This window comes from Rhinatrema bivittatum, chromosome 9, assembly GCF_901001135.1.
Source record: "Rhinatrema bivittatum chromosome 9, aRhiBiv1.1, whole genome shotgun sequence".
Lineage (NCBI taxonomy): Eukaryota > Metazoa > Chordata > Amphibia > Gymnophiona > Rhinatrematidae > Rhinatrema > Rhinatrema bivittatum.
The window spans coordinates 907,630-928,176 of NC_042623.1; the positions used below are offsets into that span (position 1 = coordinate 907,630).

The 20,547-nt window shown below is 44.5% G+C and overlaps 1 protein-coding gene across 2 annotated transcripts in view; it reads right to left on the bottom strand.

Annotated features, from left to right (window-relative positions):
- SEMA3C (semaphorin 3C) overlaps window positions 1-17,735 on the bottom strand; it is a 276,094-nt gene extending 258,359 nt beyond the window's left edge. The window contains exons 1-2 of one of the 2 annotated variants that reach the window (XM_029616209.1): window positions 17,090-17,106; window positions 15,829-15,973 (exon numbers count right to left, since the gene is read on the bottom strand). Coding sequence is in view for 1 of the 2 variants with exons in the window: in XM_029616208.1 (XP_029472068.1) it covers window positions 15,829-15,973; window positions 17,472-17,480 (154 nt within the window). In the remaining variant the exon portion in view is untranslated. Of the gene's footprint in view, window positions 1-15,828; window positions 15,974-17,089; window positions 17,107-17,471 lie in introns of those variants that run through there. The other variant, XM_029616208.1, reaches the window with a different exon arrangement.
- Between the last annotated feature and the right edge of the window lie 2,812 nt (window positions 17,736-20,547).

Here is a 20,547-nt window from a genome sequence, read left to right on the forward strand (position 1 = left end):
GCAGAGTCTGGATGTTGCTCCCCCATGTGGAAAAAGCAGATGGTGTGTTCTTAGCATTTATAAACCCAGGCCTCCACCTTAGAGTGTGGATTTCAGTTTCGATATTTAGTTGAAAACTTAAGTTAACCTTTAAAGGGGCAGCATATCCCATGGTCAAACACTTTGATTATTTTTTGCATCAGGCCTCTGGGGGCTTCTTTAGTTTTGTCCATTGTATTTAGTAACTATTTTAGACCTAGATTTATCATTTTAATATAAATTTTGCAAGAATAGCACCCGCGATAAAAAAGGGTCACAAGGTCCTCCTGCAATTTATCCCAATCCGCTTGTGATTTAACTACTGTGAATAATTTTGTCTCATCTGCAAATTTGACTTCCTCACTTGTCACTTTCCTTTAGAATAGTTTCCACTATTTTTCCTGGCACTGAATTCAGGCTCACTGGTCTATAATTTCCTGGTTCGCCCCTAGAGCCCTTTTTAAATATTGGGGTTACATTGGCCACATCTACTTCTTTTCTACATTTACTCCTGCTCTTCCTCCTACTCTCAGCTGGGGACATCAATTCCAATCCTGGCCCTCCAAGGCAATTTGCATCCCTTCAGTAGGGATGTGCATTCGTTTGCGATGAAATAGGAAATATAGACGATATTTCCTATTTCATCGCGGTTCAGGGGGTCCCCGAGACGATAGGAAAACCCAAGAAATTTCATGTGGTTTTCTTATCATTTTTTTTTTGAGGGGGGGGGGGGAGAAAGGGCACATAAAAAAAACTCCAAACCCACCCCAACCCTTCAGATTTAATTAATTACAATCCCCCACTCTCCCGACCCCCCAAAAATTGCCTAAAGTCCCTGGTGGTCCAGTGAGGGTCCCGGGAGCGATCTCCCCCTCTTGAGCCCTCGGCTGCCACTAATCGAAATGGCGCCGATGGCCCTTTGCCCTTACCATGTAACAAGGGCTATCGGTGCCATTGACCGGCCCCTCTCACATGGTAGGAGCAATAGATGGCCCACGCCATTTTTTAAGATCACCATTTTTTAAGTTTGCTCCCCGGATCCCCGCTAGACCATCAGGGAGTCCCCAAAAATTAAAAAAACAAAAAACTTATTTTAAAAATAAAAAATCTGCCCACGGTCCACAGGTTGGAAAATGGATGCTCAACTTTGCCGGTGTCCATTTTACGAACCAATGGCTGTCAGCGGGTTTGGCAACCAATGCTGGTAAAATTAAGCATCGGCTGTCAGACCTGCTGACAGCCGCAGCTTCCGCCAATAAGGAGGCACTAGGGATGTGCTAGTATCCCTAGCGCCTCCTTATTAGCGCGGGCCCTAATTTATCGATAAAGAACTTTCATTTAAGAACCACATATCAAATAAAACTAAAGAAGGATATCACAGACTTCTAATGCTAAGACACTTAAAACCATTTCTTAACCCTTATGATTTCAGAATGGTCTTACAACTACTCATTTTCTCCACCTTCGACTACTGCAACTCCTTACTAATTGGAATACCTTATTCAAACCTCAAACCGCTCCAGATTCTGCAGAACTCAGCAGCCAGAGTTCTGACAGGAACAAAAGAAATGAACACATAACGCCCATATTGATCTCACTTCACTGGCTCCCAATTAAAGCACACATCAAACACAAATCAATGACCATCATTCATAAAATTCTAAACAATGATCATCAAGGACTAAATGGCTTAAACATAACCCCCCAGAATCCTCAAAGAAACCTGCGTTCAAACAACTCAGGATGCTTAAACATCCCCCCCCATCAGGGATGTGCATCTAACAACAACAAGAGAAAGAGCCTTTTCCATTGCCTCCCCTAAATTTTGGAACTCCCTACCTAAAGATCTGAGAACCCAACCCAACCTCAAAACGTTCAAAAAAGACCTAAAAACATTGCTGTTTCGCAAATTCTACACTAACTTTCATACTTCGGAACATCCTAACTCCAAATCGAACTTTCATCCAAAAACCTCAAAATAACTTCTCTCCAACCAGAGCAAACAATCCCTCCTCCTCCCACATAATGATACTTTCTGGACTTGAAATGTTTAACCTCTGTTTAATATGCACATTGTTATACTTTTTCCACAATTGTTAAGAGAGTTACAATTAAAATTTTGTAAACCGTTATGATGGCTTTACTGAATGATGGTATATAAAACTCAACAAATAAATAAAAAAATAACTACTAAGTAAATAAATAAATAATCACACTCCCAGGAGAGGTGCCTGGGTGCGCATCGGGAGAGCGGGTGCTCGCCTCGGAGTGCCGGCTCGCCCGCAGACTTTATTGAATAGGTCTGTTAGAGAGTGAGGGAGGTGATCTGTCGCTTGAGGTTGTCTGCAAGCAGGGTTTTTTTTTTATTTGTTTGTCCTTCCTCTGCAAGAAAGGGAAAGGATGGCTGTTGTATAAAGAACAAACGTTGGGAGATGGGGTGAGTTATGCTCCAGTCCCAAGAGCCCGCAGAGGTTGTTATGTTAAACACAAACAGCCCATGTAGAACGGAACCTTTCGTTATTTATTTATTTACTGCAAAAGCTGACCAAGGTAATAGGCTCAAAACTTTAAGTGAGGCTGCCAGCCTGTGACCAGGAGTGTCCCAGCAGAAGGGCTACTCTACCAGCAATAGGGGAGGGCCCCCCTTTTCCCCAGCAGACATTTGATGAAAGGGCAGGGGAAGAATATACACTGAAGAGTTTCTCTGTTGCTTGACCCATGGCGGCTGGGCTGTCCTGAAGACTAATGGGGACTTCTCCCTAGCTGGAGTGCTTTTGGGACAGTTCAATTCCTGCCACTGAAGAAACATACATAGAAACGACAGCAGAAAAGGACCAATAGTTCATCCAGTCTGCCCAGCAAGCCTCCCATGCTAGTATCTTCCGTGCAGGTTACCCCCATGCATCAGTCAGTGCTGCTTGATGTGCTTTGCTTATGGACTTGGCTGTAGAAGCAGTCTTGTGTTTTTTCCATAATGTCTGCGCATCAGTACCCCAGGCTGTAAAAAAGTCATGGCTTGTGTTGGTTGTCTCTGAATCCAATTCCTCTTCACTCCACCCTCAAACCCCCCCTTCTTTGATGCATAGAGCAATGTTGCAGTTGAATAAAAAACTGGCATCAAGGCTTATTGGTTAAGAGTAGTAATCCCATGCCTTCTGTTAAGAGTTGTAATTGCTGCTCTGTGCAAGCTACCCCCATGTTTATCAGTTCCCCAGACTGTAAAAGTCGGGTCCCTCGATTGCTGTCTGAATCCAAAACCCTTTCCCCTGCCATTGAAGCAGAGAGCAACATTGGAGTTGCACCAAAAGTATGAAGGCTTGTTGCTTAAGGCTGGTAATCACTACACCAGCAAGCTACCCCATGCATGCTTTGATTCCTTTAGGATTTGGCCATAGAAGCAGTCCTTGAGTCCTGTGATTTTTCTCTTATGTCTTTGTATCAGTATCCCAGACTATGGAAACTGGAGCCTTCTGTTGTCTGAATCTTTTCATTCTCTCTATTCCTTCAGGCATGTCCACTCTGTTGCATATCTTAGTATCATCCAAAAACAGACATACCTTACCTTCTATCCCTTCTGCAGTGTTGTTGCTCACAAAGATATTGATCAGAACTGGTCCCAACACCAATCCCTGTGGCACTCTGCTTAACATGGCTCTCTCTTCAGAGAGAGGTCCCATTTATCATTACAGGTTGTCCTCTATCCATCAACCAGTTTGTAATGCAGGCCACCACCTTGGCGCTCACTCCCAAGCTATTCATTTTATTTACATTTATTTATGTACATTTATTTACATTTATTTATATTTATTCATTTATTTATTTATGCGGGACTGAATCAAAGGTTTTCTGAATTCCAAGTAGATCACATTGAGCCTGTGTTGCGTCCGTCAGTGCTAGATGGCTTTGCCTCGTTTACCTCAACTTATTCACGGCTCCTCCCGCTTACCTAAGAAAGATGGCTACTGCCGCATCTACAAGCCGACCTTTCTGGCATCCCCGGAATGGCTATGGTGCTGCCTCCCACCATGCTCCTCCCAGGTACGTACTAGGGTGCACGCACGTCACCCACATCTTTATGCAATCCTTGGCGCGAACCTCGGGGGCGTTCCCCCTTACTGACGTCACACCATCCGGGTATATAACATCTACGATTTTGCTAGCTCATTGACAGGTCGATCCTGTAAGGCCGCGGTAATAACAGTGCGGCAGTGTCAGGCGCACCCTTCCTCCCCACACGCACAGTTCTCTTCACTAACTCCCCGATACTCTCCTCTAATCGCATGCAAATGCATGCCGCGGCTTTAAAGCGGTAGGGAAGGGTTATGACCGCGTAACCCATTTTACTGTATAGGCGCTTAATACAGCGCCTATACAGTAACCAGGGTGCGACGGTACCTGTCATTTCAAATGACATTTGAAATGACATTTGAAATGACAGGCACCATGAAGTGAAAAAAGAAATACCAAAATATGTAAAACCTGAGTGTTCAAAAAAAAAAAAAAAATTTTAAATACCTGTCGGAGGGCCGCGTGGGTCCAGGCGGCGGCGGCGGGAGCCGGGTGGTCGCGTGTTAAATCTAGGCCGCGGGCGGGTGGGCGCCTGTTCCAGGCGGCAGCGGCGACGGGGGGACACGCGTTAGTTCGAGACGGTCGGTGGGCGGCGGGTGGTCGAGTGTTAAATCTAGGCCGGGTCCGCACAGGCGCGCATTTATTCATCCAGGCGGAGGAGCCGGCGGCGAAAGCCGCCGGCTCCGCCTGAATGAATGCGCGCCTGTCCGACCCCTGCGATTCGGCGCTCAAGGCAGTCACAGCATTCATTCACCTCCGGTGGGGGCTGCCGGGGCAGCCCCCACCGGCAGTGAATGAATGCGACCCCTGCGATTCAGCGCTCAAGGCAGTCACATGCCGTGACGTCACGGCATGTGACTGCCTTGAGCGCCGAATCGCAGGGGTCGCACAGGCGCGCATTCATTCACTGCCGGTGGGGGCTGAATGCTGTGACTGCCTTGAGCGCCGAATCGCAGGGGTCGCACAGGCGCGCATTCATTCAGGCGGAGCCGACGGCTTTCGCCGCCGGCTCCTCCGCCTGGATGAATGAATGCGCGCCTGTGCGGACCCGGCCTAGATTTAACACGCGACCACCCGCCGCCCACCGACCGTCTTGAACTAACGCGTGTCCCCCCGCCGCCGCTGCCGCCTGGAACAGGCGCCCACCCGCCCGCGGCCTAGATTTAACACGCGACCACCCGGCTCCTGCCGCCGCCGCCTGGACCCACGCGGCCCTCCGACAGGTATTTAAATTTTTTTATTTTTTTTTCTGACAGGTTTTATGTGTCCCACATCATTACATTTTCTCGATCATCTCTGTATCGCTTTTTTTTTTTATTGTGTTTTATTGTTTTTGAGTGTCTTAAGCGGTGTCGATGGATTTGTTACTAGACTCACAGTCCTAACTCCTACTAAGGGGAGGCGGTAAACTAACACGTTACGGCCGCGGCAAAACAGTGCGTTACTAATGAGATAACCTGAGTGCGCGTTACGGTATCGGAGGGGAATAGCTAATTCCTTCATTATACAGCTAATTCATTCATTTACATGCCGGGTGGGGAAGGGTTACGCGTCTGTTTTAAGAAGCGCTACGGACGCGCGAAACTGGAGACTGTATCGCTGGTTTGCCTTACGCGTCCGAATTGTGCGCAGCGAGCTCGTTACAGACGAGAAATCTTCAAATGAATGTTACTGTATCGAGCTGTGAGTTAGCAAGGACTTGTCTCCGGATACGTTCCGTTCCTGTCTACGCTACTCTGCCACTTCCGTGGTGCCGCTGGAAACTCTCTCTCTGCCCTTCGGGGTAACTGATAACCTGGGTACCCGCTCCTCGGGGGCCCTCTGCTTTATTTCATGTGCCTTACAGGGAACAGGTACTCACTCCTCGAGGGCCTGCTCTCCCTGCCTCGGTGCCTGCACTTACTTCTACAACCTGGTGGAATCACCTATCTACAGCAAACACATAGTGAGTACACTAACTCTCAGCCTATCTCATCCACAGTACTTCCTTGCTGGGAAACCTGCTTCGGAACCTCCCATTACCAACGGGGTGAAAAGGGCTCCCTCTGTCGAGGTCCCTGAGACTGCAACTACCAGACTGCCTCACTACTGTCACCTCTGGTGGCACTCTTCAAAGCTGTTCAATAAAGAACTAATTGTGTGTTTGTGCGTTCTGAGTCTAGCCTGTTTGTGCGTTCTGAGTCTAGCCTAGTACTATGGCTCCTCACGGGGCTCCTCTCCTTGGGCGTGGTCATCTGCCACAGTACCCAAGGATCCACCCAAACACCACTCATTCATAACAGCCTGCGAGGGAGTGAGTTGGACCGTTAGATGATCGAGGGTTTAAAGGGGCACTTAGGAAAGATAAGACCATTGTGGAAAAAACTAACAAATTATTTGCTTTCATGTTTACTGAAGAGGATTTGGGGGAGATATCCATTCTGGAGACAGTTTAAGGGTGAAGATTCAGATGAATTGAACCAAATCATGGTGAACCTGGAAGATGTGGTAGGCCAGATTGACAAACTGAAGAGTAGTAAATCACCTGGACCAGATGGTATACACGCCAGGGTTCTAAAAGAACCAAAAAATGAAATTTCAGATGTATTTCACTTAATTTGTAACCTATCATTAAAATCATTCATTGTACCTAAAGATTGGAAGGTGGCCAATGTAACCCCGACATTTATAAAGGGCTCCAGGGGTGATCTGGGAAACTATAGACCAGTGAGCCTGACATTTAGATAGACACGGTTTAATGGGACACAGCCAGCATGGGTTTACCCAAGGGAAATCTTGCCTCACAAATCTACATTTTTTTGGTGGGATGAATAAACATGTGGACAAAGGTGAACCGATAGATGTAGTATATTTGGATTTTCAGAAGGTGTTCAACAAAGTTCTCATTAGAGGCTTCTAAGAAAACTAAAAAGTCATAGGATAGGAGGTGATGACCTTTCATGGATTACAAACTGGTTAAAAGACAGGAAACAGAGAGTAGGATTAAATGGTCAATTTTCTCAGTGGAAAAAGGTAAACTGTGGAGTGCCTCAGGGAAGTGAAATTGGACTGGTGCTTTTTAGTATATTTATAAATGATCTGGAAAGGAGTACAATGAGTGAGGTGATCAAATTTGCAGATGACACAAAATTATTCAGAGTAGTTAAATCTTAAACGGATTGTGATAAATTGCAGGAGGACCTTGTGAAACCGGAAGATTGGGCCAAATGGCAGATGAAATTTACTGTGGACAAGTGCAAGGTGATGCATATAGGGAAAAATAACCCATGTTATAATTACACAATGTTAGGTTCCACATTAGGAGCTACCACCCAGGAAAAAGATCTAGGCATCATAGTGGATAACACATTGAAATCAGCTCAGTGTGCTGTGGCAGTCAAAAAAGCAAACAGAATATTAGGATTTATTAGAAAGGGAATGGCAAATAAAATTGTGGATGTCATAATGCCTCTGTATCGCTCCATGGAGAGACCACAGTGACCTTGAATACTGCGTGTAATTCTGTTCGCCACATCTCAAAAAAGATATAATTGCGATGGAGAAAGTCATGAAAGGACTTGAACAGGTTAATGCTAGGGATGTGCATTCGTTTTGAACGAATGCGCAATCCACAATTTATAGGTCCCTATTTGTTGCATTTGTGGGTCCATGAAACACATGGCAAATCCCCACGAATGCAACAAATCATTAGTTTCATTCTTTTTGTTCGCGCCGCAGTGTTTTAGTAGCCGTTTGAAATAGAAGGCCATTTGAGAGTAGGGGCGGATTGGGCTTCCCCTGGTGGGTGAACTAGCTGATCACGTGGCCTCCTCTGCTCCGGGTCATTGAGGGCGCCAGGCTGAAGAAATGAAGAGACCAGGCTGGCGGGGCCGAAGAAAAGAAGATGGCCGCTGACAGCTGCCGCCGGTGGAAAAATGAAGACCGGCGCAGTCAGCCACCAACGGAGAGCAGGCCAGCGGGGCCAAAAAAACCAAGATCGGCGCAGCCAGCCGCTGCCCAAGACCTGGCTGAAGAAAAGAAGATGGCCGCTGCCACCCGCCACCGGCGAAATGAAGACCGGCGCAGCCAGCTGCTGATGGAGATGAGCTGTTCAGCTGGGGGCCTTTGTGTGTATGTGTATGTGAGAAAGGAATGGTGCTTCTGTGTGTGTCTATGTGGTGTATATGTGAGAAAGGAATGGAGTTTCTGTGTGTATGTGAGAAAGGAATGGTGCTTCTGTGTGTGTTTATGTGAGAAAGGAATGGTGCTTCTGTGGGAGTGACAGGGAAGGTGCTTCATGTATGTGAGATAGGGAGGGTGCTTCTGTATGTGCATAGTGCATATGTGAGTGAGGGAGGGTGCTTGTGTGTGTGTGCGAGAGAGAGATGGAGCATGTTTTTGGCTGGCTTGTGGCTGTGAGAGAGCATGTGTGTGATTGAGCCTGTTTGTAAGTGAGATAGAACATTTGTGTGATTGAGAGCTTGTGTGTAAGTGAAATAGAGAGAGCATGTGTGTGATTGAAAGCCTGTGTTTAAGTAAGAGAGAGCGAGAGCATTGTGTGATTGAGAGAGACTGGCCAGAGAGGTGATGTGTGTATGTGTGAGAAAGACTGATCAGGGAAATGAGTGGTGTGTGTGTGTGAGTGAGAGAGTGAGAGAGTGAGAGAGACTGGTTGGGGAGATGATTGGTGTGCGAGAGAGAGAAACTGGTCCTGAGGGTGTGACTGGTGTGTGTGTGTGAGAGATAGAAGAGACTGGTTGTGGTCCCTAAGGAAGAGGACAGTGAGGACAGCTTCAGCAGCTACTGCTGCTTCTGGTGTGGCCTGCAAGGGAAAGGAGTAGGAGAACTGCTGGAGAGGGTAAGTAAAGGTGGCTTTTTAAGTTCATTTTTCTTGATTGACTATCATTTTAATTATTGGGTAGTATGTGATGTGTCTGCTGTTTGAAATATTTTATTGGTGTTTGGTAAAGCTTTCAAAATTTGAATGAGTTTTTAATTATTGGATATTCTATTCATCAACTGTTTTTAAATTATTTTATTAGTATGATTTTACTATTATGATTAATGATTTATATATCTTGATTTTATTGATTGTTTCATGAGAAATGGTGACATTTTTGTTTTTCCATTGTTGCACTGTATAGAGTCTGGTGTGATGCGTTTTACAGTTCAGTTGTTGTCTGCACATTTCTATTTATACTTTATGTGGCTTTATTCTGTATTTGGTGAGAGTTTGTGTTCTGCATGCAAAGACTGAGATGAAGCATTCTTTTAGCATGTGGTTTCTCTGTAGGGATCTGTAGTAGCTTGGCCTGTTCTGTTTTCCTGATAGGAGGTGTATTGATATTTTAGATTCTGGTGTAATATTTGTGGTATTCTTTTTCATAGATATGGTTGTTATTCTTTGAGTGTTGGCAGATAGTACTGTGTTGATATGGGAGGACCATGCCGAAATATATCACAATAGGTATGAGGCCATATGAATTCCAAGATGCAAAGTTTTCTTGTTGGCATCACAGCAGTGCATGAAATTATCACAATAACATATATATTAATTTTACCTTAGAATGTCACTTTTCATGTAAAATATGTGTTAAATGCATAATTTAAAATTGTGTATGGGGAGGTGGGGGTAGGGTTCCAGGCTGTAAGGTTTGCCTAGGGTGCCTAATACCCTTGCGACAGCCCTGTGCACAGCAGCAATGCTCCACCCCACCCAGGCATAGTTCATCATGTTTCAGGTCATAGTACACATGTTAGACTCCTTGGTCCGTGTTTCAAGATGGGTTGGGTGGACAGTACGCCCCGGTTGACAGTCACGCTGCATGCTGAGCCTCGTCTTGCCTCCTTGTCTTGCCCCTATCAACACCACAGCGACCTGACTACCTCCGCTCTGCCAGCCGGTCTTGCCCCTATCAGCTTTCTGCCACTCTGCCTTGCTGCCATACACCAGACGACTCACTCTACTCCTTGTGGTGCTCTTGCCACTATCATGGTTCCTCAGTGTGTTGGTGCGAGTCTTTCTGCTTGCTATGTTCCCCCTTCATTGTGCTGTAGGATGTTGATGCCACTTCTCTTGCCGCTTTGCCTGTCGTGCTGCCTTCAAGGGTTCATGCATCTGTTATTGGTGCTCTCTATTGAAGCTGTGGTGTGTTTTAGACACTCTCGCTGCTGCTTTGCGCCTCTGTTAAAGCCCTCTTGCCACTCCTGGTACCCCTTGCCCCTTTACAGTGCCTTGGGCTATTCATGCCACTTTGGTGCCACTTTGCCACAGTCTAAGTACCTTGGAGCTCTTTTCTTGTTCTGATGATTGCTCCCCAGAAGTTTCATCTGAATTGATAAGAAAATCCCAATTCTGCAGCCAAAAATAGGCTGGAAATCCTTCCCCCATTGACGGAAAATGAATAAAACAATTCAAACAAATTGGGGTTTTCCCCATGAAACGAATGCAACGTATTTGGGTCCTGGCGAAATGAATAAGAATCGAAACAAATGTTTTCCTTCTGCACATCCATAGTTAATGTAACTCGGTTATTTACTCTCTCAGATAATAGAAAGATTAGGGGGCCTCCATGAAGTTAGCAAGAGCTCATTTAGAACAAATAGAAGAAAATTCTTTTTCACTCTAGGCCCCATTTTAAAAGGGCTGTGCCCAAAAAAATGGGGGTTACGCGCACAGCCGAGCCTTGCACATGCCGTGCACATTTTAAAACGGACCCAGCCACACGTGTAACCCCCATTAAGCACAGAGGTGCAGGGCCCTGCAAAAGGGGTTGGTTGGGGATGTGGGGCAAAGTGCAGACGGGGACAGCACTATTAGCTCCCATCCCGAAGAAGCAGTGCTGGCTGCCAGCCGGTGCACGGAGGTTACTTCTGCTCCACAGGAGCATTAAGTAACAAAAGAAAATAAACGTAAGTAGCTAGGAAGGGGTTAGGGGGAGGAGAGGAGAGGAGAGGGGAAAAGAAAGGAAGGTGAGGCAGAGATATAGGGAAGTTCCCTCCCAGCCCACTCCCTAATTGGAGCAGACTGACAGTGAACTTGGGAAGCCCTACTCACATTGCCGCGCGCTGCCTTTTAAACTTTCCCCCACCTGTAGAGCAGCTGACGGGTTCTTGTGAGAGACAGAGCGCTGGGCTCAGAGGAGCTTGGTCTGATCCTGCATGACACTTCTTATGCTCTTAGTCTTTAATATTCAAATCTAAACATTTAGGTAGGTTAGTCAGTAACTTACATGGGATACAGGGCTCAGTCTGAGGCTCTAGTCACGCTGGTGGAAGATGCCACAGTGAAGTCACTACAGTGCTGTCCCCAGGCATTCAGCAATCAGCACCATTTTTAAAGTAGCAGGATGCAGGCAGGAGTGACGGGGGCATTGCTCCTACTCATTTCAATCCAGGATCCAAGAAGGAGATAAAAGGGATCTTGGGTAGGAGCTGCCCAGCCCCGGCCTGGGCTCCCTCGAGGGCTAGACCTTGACACCAGGCCTGGCTCTGGGCTACTCTAGGCTCATTGTTTTCTAAATGAAATGCATATGAAAATAAACCCAAATGAACCAAAATGGCCTCATTAGTTGCGGTATTTTTGCATTTGTTAAAAACAAATGCAGATCTCTATTACAGTAAAGAGCGGAGCTAAGGGGAACATTTCCCTTACAAACATTCCTGTGACTGAGGAAGACGCTTTATCTCTTGTAATCTCTTTGGGGAAGAATTCTAATCATCCCGTAAGCCTCCTTGACCATTATTGGAAAGGCAGGCTAAAAATGAAATGTATTATTCACAATACACCTTCATTGAGAAAATGGAACAAGCTGTAGTACTCAGAAACTACACATTAGCAGAATACCTCATGCTGGTTACATATGCAATACACAAAAACACCATCACCAAATGACCATAAATTATAAATAGCAATATACAGACAAAACGGATCCCATCTCCATTGCAGACACACAACGCTCCCCTCCGGAATAATAGAGTGACTCTTCTTAGCTTTGCTCTCTCCATTCTAGCTTCACCCCTCCCCTCCTATTTCTTGCAGCACAGAAAGGATGGGAAAACAACAGGAGTGGAAGGACTGGAATAATAGAGTGACTCTTCTTAGCTTTGCTCTCTCCATTCTAGCTTCACCCCCTCCCCTCCTATTTCTTGCAGCACAGAAAGGATGGGAAAACAACAGGAGTGGAAGGACGGGAATAATAGAGTGACTCTTCTTAGCTTTGTTCTCTCCATTCTAGCTTCACCCCCTCCCATCTGGTTTCTTGCAGAGGTGAAGGCAACAGGAGGGGCTGGGTAAGGGAAGCGAGTGGCTTTTCCTTGCTCTGCTCTGTGCTCCAGGGTCACCGTCTTTCTTTCTTTCCCTTGCACACTAACTGAGGGGTGGGGCTGGAGTTGGAAGCAGAGAGCAGTTCTCTGTTGGAGATTTGGAGCACTGACCAACAGAGTCACCAGGGCAGAGCTTAACAATGCCCCTGATGCCACCCTCACAACTGTTGCACCCCAGGTAATCACCTAAGTCTGTCTAATGGAAGAACGGGCTCTGTTAATTAGAATCCTGGGCCTGACAGGGTTACTTCAGCCCTCATTCATCCCAAAAATACTGTATATGGATATTAAAGGTTACTTGGACTATCTTCTTTTTGAACATTGCCTCGCTTTCTATTTTTTATTTCAATAGAAATATTTTGAAAGTATGCTAAGGTGACATACAGTGTAATTGCAATTATATTTAAATGCTTTCATCACAACATAAAGAAAACAATGCATAGCTGTAGGGGATATCCAAATACTTGTCTGTGAACTAAATTTCACAATGTTTGTCAAATGTTTGACCATCAATAGTTTGCAGATACTTGCATAGGTGAATATCAGTATCTGCAATCAAAGATTCTAGAAGTAAATGTATGTATCGTGCTTGGCATTCTTGTGTGGTCTGACTGCTTTGAAACAGGGCACAAACATTGGAGGCATAGGGAAATTGTAGTACCTATAGGCAAATTTCCACACATATCTGAAAATTTGTGTTTGTGAGCTATTTTCAAAGGTGACCAGTTCCCTATTATTTTAGGAATATTAATATGAGCTGGACTTTCATTTACTATGTGAAAACATTTTTTTTCACCCGAAAGCTAGTTGAAGATGCTGTTTTCAATTTCTCTAATATTTTAAAATAAAAGAGTTTACTTGATACATGAATAAAACATGAAAGAAACTCCCTGGATGGTTTAAATCAACTAAAAATAGTGTCAGGCTGCTGCCAACGTTAATAGAATTTCCATGGAAAGCATCAGGGCATAGAGATTTGCACCAGATATGGTGGAAAAACCATTACAGCACATTGATACCTTTAACAAGACATGCGGAGCAGTACTGGGAACAGAATTACAACAGGAGCAAGCTGAGCAGGCAATGGCAGTCTTTTTCCTTACAAAAGTGAGCATGTGCTGCTGGACATACCAAGATCTTCCAGGTCCCGTGTACTCCTCAAGGGAAGTCCAAGTTGGCAGCTGTTGTTGTCTAGCAAATATTGTGGCATGCAGCTGCATAAAGCTTCTTATAATATGGGGCCTGTTCGGCAAGCATGTGTGCCTGCCATAGTCTTATTTAAGGTGCTCTCTGACTGTCATTGTCATTGACAGGGACCTCTAGAAATGTGTATGTTTTAAATGCACCAAGGTTTGCTTCTTGTTGTGTGCAGTCTGTAAGTATTTAGGTAGGATGTTATTCTGCTTAAAAACCTCCTGATATTAAGCAGCTCTCTTGTTCACTATCTGCGAAATTCAGAGTCCAGAAAATGGACAGGTTGATGGTCATCGTGATTCAATTGTGTTATGTTTTCTTTAGTACCTAAATGATTTTCTGATTACAATAAGTGGCTAAAGGTATAGTCCCCATTTCATTCTTCCTTCAAATGAGGATGGAATATTTCCAACCGAGGTGAGCTATTCAGTGAGGCAGAAGCTTTTTCTAACGTGCATTAATGCTCAGTTTCCTTTCCCCTTACAACTTAATTACTTATTGTGCTGGTTTTGTACTCCAAACCTCTGTGAAAGTGTGAGAAATGAATAAGATTAGAGGTAAGCAAAGTCACTACAAATTGTTAACACAGTACTAATTACTGTGGATTCTATGGTAAAGCTCTTTGCTGAAGAAGCCCTAAAACTGCATTGAAAAGGAAATTCTCAAATTAATAATGTTAAGTGGAAAACAGAAGAGAAATGTGATTAGATAAGAACTGAGCTCAGGTGTCAGAGGGCAACTTTGATCTGAAATGGCTGGGACCTCCTGCCATGCAATGAATATTAAAGGCCTCCAACAATCTCTCTGGCAACATTGAGATCATTCAAGCAATGAATAGAAGGGAAGGGCATAAACATTGGAAATGAGGAATGCTCAGTGAGAAACTGCATGGCCTTCTGTTTTGGCTTTTTATTATGGACTGAGTGAGTCACGCTGGTAACCCTTTGCATGAGTTCTGGAGAGCTAGAAACAGGAGACACTGCATGACAATGACAGACCTTCTCCACCTGGTAGACGTAGTCACCAGAATCCATCTGATTTTGCTGGTTTATAAAAAGGATTGATGATTAGAAGACGTTCAGATTTTCTGCAAGTTTATAAGTGCATAACTTTCCCTATAAGTAGAGAATATTTCTCTTTAACACTTCTGTGCTCTCTCTACTTGCATTCACATGACCTCTCACCATCCTCATGCAAAATGAAAATTAAATCCTATAAAAATGTACAACTTAGATACACTTGCCCTTGCTGGCAATTATACTGAATACAAATGTCATACTTATTTCCAATCATAAATCAAACCTAGGGAGAGAAATGTGTTAGGAACTAGTTAACCAGTGCTCTCTGAGAAGAGTTTTAAGAGTAGAAATCTATTTGGGGATTATGGACCTGTCCCATGAATGCTTGCACTCACCCATGGGAGCTGCCAGCACCTTCGACACAGCTTCTTCTGGGCCTGCTACATCCGTGTGCAGCAAGTACCAAGACTTAGAGGCTCCTGAGCAAGAAACCGCTAGAGATACTGGGAGATGATGTCAGAATCAATTGGGGATTTAAACCCCAGCCGTGCTCCTGGCTGGCACCTCAGCAACATGTCCTCCTCCCTCAGTAGTGCGTGTTGCTCTTATTCCTGCTTGTTTCATCCAGTCTTGCTGTCCATCCCAGCCTTGCCTCATGTCCCCAGCTCATCCTGCTGTGTCACTCCCTCTGGCCTCATCCGTGTCTTCTTCTTGGACTGACCTTCGCCAGGACACTGACTACTCTCGCTTGCTGCTTGCCTCTGGCCTTCCTTCATGCCATTCCTACCGGCCCCCAGAACCCAAGGGCTGAACCTGCGGGGAAAGCGTCTCCTCACAGGACATCTCCGCCAGCTGCCAGTGTAGGCCTGTGGGGTTCACCTCCAGGCTGCGTCAATCACACCACAGCAGCAAGGCTGCACTCCTGTTACACTGGGCTGTAATGTTTAGTTCAGGATATGCAACAATGTGCAATTAAAGGCTCAGCACATTTCCATTAACAAATACAAGACATAGCGATTGCTCTGAATTTTAAAACTTCATACTTTCTGCTAACTATAATCCAAAGAAGAAAATTTTTTTCCAAATAAGCATTATTCAGAAATTTAAGAAGCATTTGGGCTTAAGGAGAATGATTTAGTCTCCGGCATTATTTATTCTCCATTAAAGCTGGGTAACAATATATATACAAAGCAAAATTAAATCAGGAAGGCTTAAGATTTCTTACCATTGAATGTTAAATAAACTCTTGCCTGTGGAGCTGAAAATCCTTGTACACAACTAGAGTGAATAAGCAGCCCGATCACTACCTGGATCGCCAGAGACCTCATCTCTTCCATTTTACAAGCTAGAATCCAGGTAAGAGATCCCACCTACAGGGAAAGAAATGCACAATATCAAGTGATCAGAAAGAGGCAACAGTAAATGCCAAAGATGTCATTCTACCCGATCCTTTTTATAAATAATGTCTAAAGAAACTCTGAAGTGACTCTGTGCTGACTGTCTAAAGAAATTAACTTACTTAGAACAGACTCATCACCCGAATAACTACTCCACCTGCTGGAAAGCAACGATGCTGGTGCACAGGCTAACATTTTATGAATGAAAAACCAGATCATTTTAGATCTTTTTCCTTATTGTAGGTAATTTAAAAGGAACTGTCAGCTAGAATCTAGGATCCCCATGAAGGAAAGCTTGTGCATAATTATTGCCAATATTCATTGCCTACTGTGCTCACAGGAATTATTAGCAGATGTTAATGATTCATTGCTTATTGATTTGAACACAACACATAGTAATTTGCAAAAGAGAGTCAACATTACAAAGTTTAATTTTTCTGTGATTTTGGTAATTTATAGAATTCTGTACATTTTTAACAAAAAATATTTTGAAACTAAGTAGAGAAATCTTGATCCACACCACTGAAGAGCAGCTGGCTGACCATGGGAAATCATTCAAGCTAAGGGAACAGAGGTAACCCTGATAGGATTGCTTTATTAACCCAGAAGGCGATTTTTCTAGATACAATAAGATTAGTATTCCGCCGTGGTAGAGATCTGTCTGCTTTCTCACTTCACCTACCCTGCACAAGGAGAAAGCAGCAGTCCCTTCTCTTACAAGTCTTGGCCATATGTGGTAAGCTAAGCTCATCAGGAAACACATTTAATGTGCTAATTAATATTTATAAGGACGCCCATACATGTACTAATTTACACTTTTACCACAAGCTGACAGGAAACAGAAGATGCACATTGTGGTGCCGTCTGTCTGCCATTCACCTCCGGTAGCTGGGTAAATTATTCATTCCTTAAGTACATCTTTAATTTATTATGTGGCTAGCAAAGCCCCATCTAACATTAGAAAAAAACGTAATTGTTTTCTGTTTTTAGTGCGATTTCTATAGCAGTGTCAATAAATTAAATGTTACATGCTAAGGATAGCTACAAACCTCAGCTTAATTAATATAAACTAATTGTAATTGGACTCACAATTCAAATGCCTTAGAAAGTGGTAATAAAGCAGGGTCCTTGAATATGATCTCTCCGTACCTGCTGTTTGGTAGAGGAAAACACTGGCATTTGCATACCTCTATGTCCAGCTTAGAAAACGTGATGATTATTGTAACATTTCCGAGAAAAAAAAACTTCCTTTTTGCCCTTTCCGGAAATATTCTGCCTTGCAATCTCCTCTCCCTTCTGCTGCTCTGCAGGTGTCATAATACAGCCAGGGGCTTTCAGCATTATCTGCAATAATCTGATCCTTCTGCTTACCGCACGCCTTACTTGTATTCACTATAAATAGTAACAAACATTAAGTACCGTTTAATGTTATTTTGCTGTTGTTAGGAAAATAAGTGTAAATGCTGCTTACCCAACTCATGAGCACCTCAGTAAAACAAAGCCATGCCTATGACTCCCAGTCCTTTAATTCCCAGGCTGGTTCATTCTGCTACCTAACAATTTACTTCCAGTTTCTTTTTAAATAAAAACAAATCCTGGTTTCTTGCCTTGGATTCCAAAAGCGAAAGGATCTCTTCGCCCTCGTCCTCACTCGGGCATCTGAGAGTGAAAGGAAAGTAGCTGAACCTTGACAGTGAAGGAGGCTCAGGTTTCCGATTACAATCCCTGCTCGCTCGGGTCCTACCGCCCACCCTCTCAAACCGCTGCCTTTCAGAAACCGCGAACCACATGCATGCAGACGAAATGAGCCAAACTAAATAAGATCCGGAGTATCTCATAATAATGTCTGGTCCACACCCATGTGCCAGAGCGAAACAGTGCGAGAGAGAGCATCACAAACACGGGATATGAGGTTTTATTTAAGGCTGGAATCTAGGACTTCCTGATACATAATCCAAAATGTTATGATCTCCAACAATTCTCTGTTCTAGATAATAACTTCCTTGCAGACTGAAGTAATATCCTTATACCGTATCTAGAAATATCCAACTGCAAAACAATTTAACATGGAGAAAATGAGTGATGCCTTATAATAAGGTTCTAGCAGGTGTATTAGATCTGGAGAAAATGATAGTAGGGATGTGAATCGTGTCCTCGATCGTCTTAACGATCGATTTCAGCTGGGTGGGGGAGGGAATCGTATTGTTGCCGTTTGGGGGGGGTAAAATATCGTGAAAAATCGTGAAAAATCGAAAAATCGAAAAATCGCAAAACCGGCACATTAAAACCCCCTAAAACCCACCCCGACCCTTTAAATTAAATCCCCCACCCTCCCGAACCCCCCCCAAATGACTTAAATAACCTGCGGGTCCAGCGGCGGTCCGGAACGGCAGCGGTCCGGAACGGGCTCCTGCTCCTGAATCTTGTTGTCTTCAGCCGGCGCCATTTTCCAAAATGGCGCCGAAAAATGGCGGCGGCCATAGACGAACACGATTGGACGGCAGGAGGTCCTTCCGGACCCCCGCTGGACTTTTGGCAAGTCTCGTGGGGGTCAGGAGGCCCCCCACAAGCTGGCCAAAAGTTCCTGGAGGTCCAGCGGGGGTCAGGGAGCGATTTCCCGCCGCGAATCGTTTTCGTACGGAAAATGGCGCCGGCAGGAGATCGACTGCAGGAGGTCGTTCAGCGAGGGTTCGGCGCCATTTTCCGTACGAAAACGATTCGCGGCGGGAAATCGCTCCCTGACCCCCGCTGGACCTCCAGGAACTTTTGGCCAGCTTGTGGGGGGCCTCCTGACCCCCACGAGACTTGCCAAAAGTCCAGCGGGGGTCCAGAAGGACCTCCTGCCGTCCAATCGTGTTCGTCTATGGCCGCCGCCATTTTTCGGCGCCATTTTGGAAAATGGCGCCGGCTGAAGACAACAAGATTCAGGAGCAGGAGCCCGTTCCGGACCGCTGCCGTTCTGGACCGCCGCTGGACCCGCAGGTTATTTAAGTCATTTGGGGGGGGTTCGGGAGGGTGGGGGATTTAATTTAAAGGGTCGGGGGTGGGTTTTAGGGGGTTTTAGTGTGCCGGCTCACGATTCTAACGATTTATAACGATAAATCGTTAGAATCTCTATTGTATTGTGTTCCATAACGGTTTAAGACGATATTAAAATTATCGGACGATAATTTTAATCGTCCTAAAACGATTCACATCCCTAAATGATAGTCTTTCTAGGTTATGATATTTTTAGCTAGAGTAATCTTAAACAGTGATAAGGTCTGAACACAAGTCTCATGCTGGATCAGACCAAGGTCACTCGACCCCAACATCCTGCCTCTGATAGTGGTCAATCCAGATTGCAAAAGCCTGGCAGATCTATTTCCTGTTACTCACTCCTAGGGATAGCAATGGCTTTTTCTAGTCTAACTGGCTAATAATGTTGTACCGGCGTTTCCTCCAGGAACGTGTCCAAACCTCTTTTAAACCCTGCTATGCTCGTCGCCTTGACCACGTCCTCTAGCAACAGATTCCACAGCTTGATTGTATGTTCAGTAAAAAAGTATTTTCTATGATTTGATTTAAATCTGCTGAAGTTTCATGGACTGTCCCCTTGTTCCTTCAAAAATATCTAAAAGACTTCCTTTAGCTAAAATCATGTTGATTCTTCTTCATTAAGCCATGTCTATTTAGATGGCCAGTGATTTTATTTTTAAGACTGGCTTCTACCATTTTGTCAGCATCGATGTCAAACTCAACAATCTATAGCTTCCTGGATTATCCCTGGAGCACTTTTATTATTATTTCTTTATTAACAATGTCAAAACAGAATCTCCATTTACAATTACCTCTAACAATATGATCAGCTTACAAGCTAATATAGAAGATTACTATGGAAAATGGAATACACAAATAAAATAAGAATTCTATTCCTTAACTCCCATCGCCTACCCAACCCCCTTCCCTCAATTATCATCTCCATACCACACAGCATAATACAGCAATATCAATTAAATCATGAAAATTATAAGAGAACAATCTGGTATGAGTCATTTAAGATAGCAATATAAAAAATACAGCTAGTCTTCATAACAAACTGAAAAATTGTCTTAACTATAATACTACGTAGTGAGGAACGTGGAAGGCTTTTAACAGTATTGCATCTTTTTCTGTATATCAACAGGTAATGAGGCAAAAAAGGCTGTCAAACATCTCAAAACATCTGCTGCTGACTTGAAGAAGCTTGTATCAACAGTCTGTGCTCTAATAATAATAGTTTCTGCATATTGGCTTTCCATATTTTTAGCTAAGTGGACTCCTGTCCTGGGGCATGGTTGGTGTAATCTAAAGGATGAACCCCTAGGCCCAAACTGGCAGATGCATCCTGGGCTGGGAGTGGTCTGGAGCTTCACCCATACCAGCCCCATTCCCCTTAGGTTGAGCCTTTGGGTTCCAGAGGCCAGCAGAGTTTAAGAGATAGTCACACAGGGCTAAGACAAAGATAACGTCCAGGGCCAAGCTGAAGTCAGGGCAGTCAGCAATCAGAAAGTCACCGGGTAAGGCCA